The 10,506-nt window shown below is 55.7% G+C and overlaps 1 protein-coding gene across 1 annotated transcript in view; it reads left to right on the forward strand.

The window, feature by feature from the left end:
• ASB10 (ankyrin repeat and SOCS box containing 10) overlaps positions 1–9,985 on the forward strand; it is a 14,556-nt gene extending 4,571 nt beyond the window's left edge. The window contains 4 exon segments of the mRNA XM_010857240.1: positions 979–1,495; positions 5,773–5,886; positions 6,137–6,322; positions 6,470–9,985. Coding sequence (XP_010855542.1) covers positions 979–1,495; positions 5,773–5,886; positions 6,137–6,322 — 817 coding nt within the window. The 3' untranslated portion in view covers positions 6,470–9,985.
• The last annotated feature ends 521 nt before the right edge of the window (positions 9,986–10,506 follow it).

Raw genomic sequence — 10,506 nt, forward strand, 5'->3', positions numbered from 1 at the left:
TGCTCAGCCTTCTTCACAGTCCAACTCTCACATCCATACATGACCACAGGAAAAACCATAGCCTTGACTAGACGAACCTTTGTTGGCAAAGTAATGTCTATGCTTTTGAATATGCTATCTAGGTTGGTCATAACTTTCCTTCCAAGGAGTAAGTGTCTTTTAATTTCATGGCTGCAGTCACCATCTGTAGTGATTTTGGAGCCCAGAAAAATAAAGTCTGACACTGTTTCCCCATCTATTTCCCATAGCTGATAGTTTTTCAGGCATTGTCTCATACGGCACTAACAACAACCCCTTGAGTCTAGGTATTAGCAATTATCCCCTTTCTACAGCTCTGCCGGAGCTCAAAGAGACTGAGTTCCCTTAGCCTTGAATTCTGGGGCACAGGTCCTTGCAGTAATAGTAATACACAGTCTTCTAAGAGGACTGTTTTGCTGCAAATCTGGCTGGCCAATTTTGATTTTGTTGGTCTTTCTCCCACCACCCCAATTTCCATGTGTGCCCACGTTCAGGTCCCTCCCCACTCCAGTTCCAGCATGCAGAGCCCTCCAACCATCCTGGTGCCCCTGGACCGGAATGCCAACTCTTCCCTCACTGGCTGTGTGAACCCGCCAAGACCCTCCACCCTCACGGCCTCGGTGTCCTCATCTGAACCCGCCCTGGGAATGAACCAAGTCAGGGCATGTGGTGCCCACAGAAGGCGCCTGTTCTAACTGAGCAAGGGCTGCTGGCGCCTTTGCTCCCATCCAGGGTTTAGGGCACTTCTCCTGCCGAGAGCACGGGGCTTGAGAGAGGGCACTGGAGATGCTGCAGAATGTTGCCAGGATCTTAGTGCGAGGCAGGCTGGAAGGGGACTGGCAGACAGCACCAGGGCCACCCAAGGGTGTCCGGGGTTTGCTTTGCTCACACCAGCAATCATGCAGGGGCGAAGGTCTGCACGTCTCTCTTCCTCCCCCACGGCTGTCTTGCCCTTACTAGGTGCGCCGATCTGCTCCTGAGATTTGGGGCGAAAGTGGATGGTCGGTCGGAGGAGGAGGAGGAGACCCCTCTGCATGTAGCCGCCCGGCTGGGCCACGTGGAGCTGGCGGACCTCCTCCTGAGACGCGGGGCCTGCCCGGATCCCCGCGATGCCGAAGGCTGGCCCCCGCTGCTGGCCGCCTGTGACGCCCGCTGCATGTCCCCCGCCGACGCCGAGGCCACCACGGCCCGCTGTCTCCAGCTGTGCCGCCTGCTCCTTTCTGGGGCCGACGCCGACGCCGCCGACAAGGACAGGCAACGGCCCCTGCACTTGGCCTGTCGCCGCGGCCACGCGGACGTCGTGGAGCTGCTCCTGGCCCGCGGCGTCGGCGCCAACGCCATGGACTACGGGGGACACACGGCCCTGCACTGCGCTCTGCAGGGCCCCGCCGCAGCCCTGGCCCAGAGCCCGGAGCGCACGGTGCGCGCGCTGCTCAATCACGGTGCCGTCCGAGTGTGGCCAGGGGCTCTCCCCAAGGTACCGGGTGGGGCCGGAAGGAGGGCCGCGAGAGCGGGGTAGGGGTATGGGGAGACCCGGTCGGCGCCAGGTTGCTCTGGATGTAGGTAGCTCCAGACCGGGGGGGCGGGGGAGTCAGTACTTCGTTTCTTTCGTCGAGAAAGCCCAGCCCAGCAGGGCGCAAACCGCACACCAGCAGCTGGGGAATGTTTGCTTGTGCGCCTGCGCACAAGTATATCCACTGCTTGCTGTGCATATCCACGTGTTTGCATGTGCGTGTGTGTATACATGCGTGGGTGATGAATGTGAACCGAGGGCGGAGGGGCCGGTCTCTAAAGGATCTGAAAAGACAGGAGGAGTCAGGTCTGATGGGGGCCAAAAGGGCTAGTTCCTTCCTCAGAGGAGAGAGCGGATGAATGAAGCGTTTAGGAAGCTCCCCCTGACAGTGGGACCCGTTCAGAGAGAAACTCCAGTCACAGGAAACACTGGCCCGGAGCAGAGTGATAAGCCTGGTCTTGAGCTTCAAGGCCTCCTGACCATCTGCAGATGGACGTGAGAGCTTAGCAGAACATGCACCAGGGGCACCAGCAGCTGTTATGCTGGCACCAAAGAAAACACACTCACTGTCAATTTCCAATCTCTGCCTTATATTTAACATTGATATCCCCGAGACGGGTTCAGGCGGAAGACATGTGCTACCGATGCCCTGGCAGGGGACCCTGTCCATGCTGTGTTGTGTCTGGAAAGGGCTATATAATATCTCGGAGGATGATGGACCCCGGGGTGGGGACCCTGGTTCTCATAGGGGCTGGGTCAGGATGGGTGTAGGGCAGCAGGATGCGTGCAGGTCCCTCACCCGCCTCTGGGCTTGAACCATCCAGCCCCGCCCAGTCCTGGACGCTCCCTGCTATCCCCACCTCTCCCCTTCACTCATAAACCTAGAAGCATCTGTGTGGATTCCTAAGCAAGGCCAAATAATTAAACAGCCCGAGAGTTCGGCAGATTGGTCTCCCCTTTGGGAAAATACAAGAAAATCAACAATTAACACTAATTAATCTCCTATTAACACCAGATAATTAGGAGAGGAGCAATTCCCGGTAATCTGACAGTGGCTCTGACAGCTAATGATTCCCCTTTGGGGAGGGGGTGGGAAGAGAAGGCAGAGCAGCGAACGGATATTCTGGGACACCACTGCCCGCCCCTGCAGCCCTGTTCTGTCCTCACTGCCCTGGGGACAGGCCAACACAGCAAAGTGCCCCCTGCGTCCCTTAATCTGGGCTCCACAGTATCCCAGGTGATCAAACAGTTGGCATTCATCTCCCACAACCTGTAGCTGCTCTGGGATTGGCTGGGCTGCCTGTCCTCCAGTGCAGAGCTTCTCCCCGGCCCACCGGTGACCACTGTCAGCCCCCAGCCAGTGCTGCAGAAGCCACCATGCTGGTCTGGGTGCTCAGACTGGAGCCAGGGACTGGCGGTGATGCTTGTTCATGTGACTCTAGGCAAGTCCTGGGATTCTTTGAACCCCTGTTCCTTGCGTGTGATACAGTCTTGACTTAAACTTAGTGGGAACAATAGAAACAAACACAGCCCTGACCACGCTCCAGACCTGTTCTAAGGTGTGTTACCTTAGACGCATGGATTTCTTCAGTCCTCCCAACAACCCCGTGAGGTAGATGGCAACTGAGAACACAGGCTCTGGAGCCAAGGACACTACCTGTGTGACCATCAGCAAGTTGCTTCAATCTCTCCAGTTCTCCGTTTTCCTCTTTATAATAGGGATATAACAGTATGCCTGCTTCACGGGTTAGTGTGAGAACAAATGAGTCACATATATCAAGCCCTTTGGACAAGGCCTAACCTCGAGATACTGCTCCTCGCCAGTTAGCCAGTGTTGTTCTAAAGTTAAATAATGTAGATGAAAGCACCTGGGAAGCTGTTGGGCATGATCACAATGTAGGGGATTTTTAGACAAGGGATGGAGTGCTGCAGGTTAGAATAGCCGCAGGAGGCTTCCTGGAGGGGGTGGGACCTGGGATGGGCAGGGCTTGGAGAGATGGAGGAGGAAGATACAGGTATTCCGGGCGGAGGGCAGAGGCAGAACTCCCAGAGTGGCCTGGGAAGGGCAGAGAGACTGGCATAAGCGGCAGGCAGTAGCAGCAGGTAAGAACAGGAAAGTTATACATAACCAGCCCGAAGCTCTGAGAAGGAGCGAGACCAAGAGGCCTGCTCCAGGCAGACGAACTGGGGCGGTTCCCGTAAGCACTGCCCAGATGCAGGGACAGAAGCAGAGGGACTCTGGTGTGTGAGATGCTTTCTCCCTGGACAAGGCCTTCCACCTGCTCCCACTGCCCAGCAATATCCAGCACGTGCAGCACTCCCAGCCTGCCAGGCAGAAAGGTCTCCTTTCCTTGCAGGCAGGGGTATTAGAGACCCTAGTGTTACATGCAAGTGTGCGCAGCTTACATTCAGGAACGCTGCCCGAGCGACTGCTCTCAGCTGTTCTCAGGTGTTATGAAAGGTCCAGGGCCACTGCCTGAGAAACAGCAAGAGACAGAGTGGCTGAAGCACGATTCGGCTTACATGCATCAGGTGCAGGCTTGGAGCAGATGATGGTTCCTGGGTATGTCCGAGCTGTGCACGGCTGACTTTCTGACCGTGAGGATGGTGGCCCAGCACAAGCTGCTGCCCAGCATGGCTCGCCCCTCACAGCACAGGCCACCTTCTCAGATGGGCCTTTCTTGACCACCCATCTAGGACCGTGCCCTCCTGACTGCACTTAGCCCCTGAGCCTATTTTCTTTGTAGCGGCATATACGTAAGTGGCTATTAATGTGTTGTGTGCTCCTTCTTTTTTGTTTCGATATTTGTTTATTTGACTGTTTCGGGTCTTGTGGCACGCGAGAGCTCTATTGCAGCACGTGGGGTCTTCTGTCATGGAGCATGCATTCTCTGGTTGTGGCATGCTGGCTCAGTCATTGCAGTGCATGGGCTCTCTCGTTGAGGCACATGTGTTCTTGGAGCACGCGGGCTTAGTTGCCCTGCAGTATGTGGGATCTTACTTCCCTGACCAGGGAGCAAACCCGCGTCCCCTGCATTGCAAGGTGGATTCTTAAACACTGGGAAATCCCAAGTTTTCCTTCAGAAAGAGAAGCTCCCAGCTGACAAGGACCTGTGTCTCCTCCTCACGGCTGGGTCCCCCAGTGCTGGCCCAGAGTGACCCTCAGTAAATGTTTGTTAAAGGAAGAATGAAAGATGAACCCGGCTGCAGCTTGATCCTAGGCGCACTCCCACATCAGGTGTCTGCTGGCCTCTTTCCTTCTTCTTAAATGCTCTCCTCGCCTTTACAGCCCAAGCTTCCCTCTCTGTGAATCCCTCGTGGACCACCCAGCACTCCTGCCCCGTCTCCATCCCTCCCCTGGCACCAGCGGGTTCTGCCTTATACGTGATTGACCTTTCTGTCTGCTCAGGAGCTCCAGCCTCAGGTTAGGGACCGCTTTCCCACCCAGGAAGATGCAGCACAGAGCCTTGTAGAGGCAGATAGGAGAGCAGGAGAAGGTAGTAGTTAAGGGCAGAGAGTACACCGCCGGGCTTGGATGGCTGCAACCACAACTTGGGCAAGTTACTTCTCTGTGCCTAAGCTTCCCTTGTCTGTAAAATGGGGACAACAATAGTCCATACCGGCAGGGCTGAGAATTGTCAACACACGTGAAGTGCTAAAAAAATATCTGGCATAAATTACGCAGAGTAGAAAAGCTAGCTGTTGTGTTGGTTTCCTGTCATGGCCATAACAATGTACTGCAAACTGGGAGGCTTAAAGCAATAGAGATGTATTCCCTTTCAGTTCTGGAGGCTGGACATTCGAAAAGCCCAAGTGTAGGTAGGGTTGGCGCCTTCCAGAAACTCAGAAGGAGAATCTATGCCAGGCCTGTCTCCTAATGTCGGGTGGCTGTCCACATCCTTGGCGTGCCTTGGCTTGTGGGCACATCACTCCAGTCTCTGCCTCCATCATCACATGACATTCTCCTTGTGTGTCCGTTTTCCCTTATGAAGACAGCAGTCATATTGGATTAGGACCCACCCTGATGACCTCATTTTTACCTTGATTACATCTGCAAAGACCCTATTTCTATGTAGGTCACATTTCTAGGTACTGGGATCAGGACGTCAGCATATCTCTTGGGGGACATAGTTCAACCCACAATAGCTGTTCCTTGGCTGTCTGGTCACCAGGCCTGTTCCGCCAGGGACCAGCCGCGTGTGGTAACCCCTGGAGCACTGACGCAGCTCTGCCCCCTGCAGGTGCTGGAGCGCTGGTGCACGTCCCCGCGGACCATTGAGGTCCTGATGAACACCTACAGTGTCGTGAAGCTTCCTGAGGACGCCGTGGGCCTTGTGCCTCCTGAAACTCTACAGGTCAGATTCTCGGACCCTGAACACACAGTCACCCAGCCTGCCCCAAGAGACTTCCAGCTCATAAAGGGAAGCCCTGTGGGTTCCCCCATTCGGCCCCCACAGAAGTTACTAAGGAAACGAAAACTCAGAGTGAATACCTGAAATGCTCCTGACTTCTAAGAGGCTCCTGGAGACTCCCACCCCGCCCCCCACTTTAGAAGCAGGTGCCCCCTGCCCAGGGCTCCCTCTGAGCCCCTCGTTCTGCCCCCAGACGCACCATCGTTTCTACTCCTCCCTCTTCGCCCTGGTGAGGCAGCCCAGATCGCTGCAGCATCTGAGCCGCTGTGCGCTCCGTGCCCACCTGGCGGCCTGCCTGCCCCACGCCCTGCCTCGCCTGCCCCTGCCGCCCCGCCTGCTCCGCTACCTGCAGCTGGATTTCGAGGATGTGCTCTACTAGGTGAGCCCAAGGCTCTGCAGACCGCCCCAGTCGCTGGGGGCCAGAGGGGGTGGAAATGGGTCCGAGGCAAGATAAACGTGGGGGCAGGGCCCTAGACAGAACTCCCCAGACCACCAGACGTTTCTGAATCCACCCCTCTCCTTCCAGATGTCCATTGCCTTTTGAGGGAGTCTGAAAGCAGATGCCCCAGACCCTAGGGGATGCCAGCCCACTGCTCACAGCGCCTGGGACTTGGGATTGAGTTGAACGGATTCAGGCCGAGGTGGCCCTCTCAGCAGGAGGCCCAACTCCACAGGGAGGAGTGCTGTCATTCCCCCCAGGAGAGGCAGACGGACCAGGTGGCCAAATGACATCTGATGGAGAGAGAGCTAGGACTCATGGCAAATGATATATACTCTCCCGGGGGAGGGAGTGTCTCCTGAGGCCCCCTCCAGACTGTCCAAACCCTGTGCTCACATTAAAAATATGCAGGCCTGTGTTATTGGATGCTGTCTCCAATAGCCCCTCCTCTAAGCTGGCTGGTTCACGGGGACCCGAGATGGGCAGATTTATGGGGTCCCTTGGATCTGCCCCATGGTGCCAGCTCTATCACCTGCCTCCTTTGGCCTCCACAAGCTACTGAGGGATCCCAGGCAGACCTGACCCTCTGGCCACGATGAGGGGGAATAGCCATCAGGTGAGATAGTGCAGAAAAGGCCTGAAAGAGAGCCAGCGGGAGGACGGGGGAGCAAAGAGGCTTGGGTAAAGAGAATGAGGCTGTGGAATGAGGCCAGGCGGACTGTGGGGCAGGGCGGTACAGGCAGCCCCAGGCTTGGGCAGCGAAGTGAGGGCAGGAAGACAACCAGAGGTGGATGCACAGGGCAGCCAGCTTGGCGTAGCCCTGGACCAGGCGAGAGTGAAAGACGCAGGTTTAGAAAAGCTGAAACTCTGCCTGCTGCCTGTCCCATAGGTCGGATGTACACCTGGGTTCGGGAGCTGAGCTGAGACGTAACACCCCTGGGTTCTAGTCCCAGCTTTGCCATTAACTTGCGGAACAGACGTCTCTTCCTGCTCTGGACGCAAGCTTCTGCATTTGTCAAACAAGAGAGAAGGAGAGGGTCCCTGAGGGTCTTTGGAGTCCCGGGATTTTAAGAACAGGCAGTCCCAACAGCCAGGAGCCCGTCTGCGACCACAGGAGGGAGGTGGCGTTGCTCGGAGCCACGGGGCAGCCAATCCAGTGCACGGTGACCCGTGACGTCAAGGTCGCCGGACAGATTTCTTAGCGGCCCAGGATGCGCAGGCGCCGGAGTTCGCAATTTTTCCCACCAGTCGCTAGCAGCGAGGCAGCAAGGTGAGGGTCCTAGAGGGTGGGAGACGGAGGGGGCGTGGCCTGAGATGGACCGACGGCGCGAAGTCCTAGACGATCTCGAGATCGCCGAGGTGAGCGGGCCCTGATTCCCACCCGGCCTCACGGCCCTTGGGCTGACCGGCCCGCGTGGGCTTCCAGCTGTAGGGCGCGGGAACAGCCGGACGGGAAGGGCTGCGCCTGGGACCCAGGCCCACAAGCGGTCGGGACAGTGGCTGACTGAGGCCTGACCCCTAGGCTGTACACGGTCCAGACCCGGCCAGACCCCGCAGGGCCCCCTCCCAGGGGAAGTGGGCGCAGGCGAAGAAATCAGGAAGCGGTTTGGGACAGGCACAGATTTCGCTCACGGCTTGGGGCCTCCCCCGCCCCCGTCCTGGGGAGCCCTGTCTTATCCCAGCGTGGGACCTGGGCAGAATGCCCCTTATTCCATTCATTGGTTCAGCAGGGGTTTGAGGGCCTCCGGTGGGCAGGACACCGGCCACACAGGCCTGGCTCTCCCGTCCCCACTAGAAAGTTCACTCCAATAGTGACAGAGACTGAGCAAACAGACGGGAAAGTTTCAGAGTGATAAGACCTCCGCAGAGGGTTTCATTGGTGATTGTCCAAGAGCGGATCAGCCGCTGAGCGCAGGTGACATGGACACCTCCTCTTTGAGTATGTGACATTTAATCGGAGGCCTGAGTGACAAGGAGGAGCCAGCCACATGAGTGGAGTGAGGGAGAGAGGGAAGTGACATGAAGTGATGTGTATTCTGAAAGATCGCTCTGGCTGCTGAGTGGCTTGGGCGAGGGAAGAGGTGGGGAGGAAGCGTGAGAGACCAGTTCAGAGGCTACTTCAGGAGCCCTGGCAGAGATGGAAAAGCAGTGGGTGAGACTTGGGATCCTTTCTGGAGACTCCATGGAACTTGGTGATGGAGTAGAAATGGAAGGCTTAAGGAAAACAGTCCAGGATGACTCCTCCACCCTTTTTTTTTTTTGGCAGAGCAACACTGGATGGAGGGTGGGACTAATTTGCTAAGGTGGGAAAGATAAGAAAGGGGCAGATGGCAGGGGAGTCAGAAAGTCTGTTTGGGAGATGTTGAGTTTGAACTGCCTCTTACAGATAGCAAAGAAGCTGTGTGACATGGTCATTTAAATCTATGAATTTGGAATCCAAGGATGAGGACAGGCCTAAGGATATAAATAGGGGGGAATGCATGTGTTTGCATGTGAAAAATATTTAAAGCTCTGTCCCAAGAGAATCTTGACTCTCATGGGGATGACTTTTCTGAGAAAGTCCTGTATATGCATTTTGATGGAAATTCTAGTTCATTTGCATCCACGTCATTCATTTTGTGCTTCCTGAGTCCCAGGTTTTAGGCACTAGATACAGGGCTGTGAATGAGACCTGCTCCCACTCTAGTCTGAGAATTTTCCATCTAGTCTGAGAAACAAGTGTGTGAATACCGAGTTCAGATACAAAGGGCAATGTAGTGAATGCAAAAGACTTGTGGGAGCAGGATTTGAAGGCCTGAAGGAGGAAGGAGAGCAGGAGCAGCAGGGGGTCCTGGGAAGACTGCACAGAAATTGGAGTGCCTCCCCAAAAGTGGTAAGAAAGGGGGAGGATTTCTGGCCATATCTGGAGAGCACTGGTTCATGCAGGAGGCCTTTTAAGAATGTAGGGCATAAGGGAAGAAAGGCGATGTGGAGTGGTCAATACAGGAGGCTGCTGGCCAGCTTCGCACGTTCTCCCTTTAGCAGGGCAGTGTTGGGAAGGTCCTTTCTGGGGTTAGACATCCAGACACTTCTTGCAAGCCAGGGAGCTTCCTCCTCAGCCTCCTGGCTGCGGGTCCCGCGGGCCCAGAACCTCTCCCCGGTAATTGCTTTCCGTAATGTGTTTGCTCCAAACCAATTTCACGCCTCCGTGAGGACTCCGCCCTGCACTGGAGCGCAGACCTCCCCACCACCAACCTACCCGCGTGTATCACGTGCGCGGCACACAATCGGCACACATTTAACCCCACGATATGCAGAATTCAAGTACCTGGATACAGCCAACATACATGAAACTACACGTGTGTTTGCTAGGCTTTAAGACCCTTGCGTACAACAGTCACCCGCCCCTCCCGCCCCAATCGGTGCACTCACAGTGAAGGCACCTGCAGCGCCCAGCGCTCTGGCCCTTGGACGGCTCACCTGGTGCGGTTCCTTTGCTCTCCGCGTGTCTCCCGGACTAACGCTAGGGGGCGCTGCAGCACTCCGCGCCTCTTTCGCGGTGACGCAGTTGCGCGCTGCTGCCACCAGAGGGTATCCGCGGACAGAGCCCGAAGCTTCCCACCGTCAGTGGACACTCGCCCGCCAATGAGGGAGGCGAAGGTGTATTTGGATTTGACTTAAGAGTACTTCGTTTGTTTGTTTGTTTTTTCTGAGTGCTGGCTCCCAGTCCGTGAACGGGTGGCCAGATGTGGAGGTCGACACAGGCACACGCAGAGAGGGTAGATTCAAAATAAAATTCTTCCGTACAGAATTTCCCCAATTGGTGAGTAGTTAGATGGGACAAGTCAGCACGTGGGCAGCCAAAGAAGCATTTTTAGCATTCCATTTTAGACATTGAGAGGAGGTGCTTACTTATACGGGCCTGTCCAGGGATTCAATAGGAGAACCAGAGAGTTTTCTTCTCAGTAGAGAAATGAGGCGGCTCCTTTCAGGTTTGAGAGTGACAGCTTCTGTCCTTGGTACTGATGGGAGAGTTAGAAGCTGTGTTTGGAGAGCCACTGATAGGAAGAACGTCCATAATCGACCACTCTGCTTTCCTTTGTCCAGTTAGTGAAGGAAGAACTCATTTTGAAGGGTATTTCCTT

This window comes from Bison bison, unplaced genomic scaffold, assembly GCF_000754665.1.
Source record: "Bison bison bison isolate TAMUID 2011002044 unplaced genomic scaffold, Bison_UMD1.0 scf7180017864379, whole genome shotgun sequence".
In the NCBI taxonomy this organism is placed as follows: domain Eukaryota; kingdom Metazoa; phylum Chordata; class Mammalia; order Artiodactyla; family Bovidae; genus Bison; species Bison bison.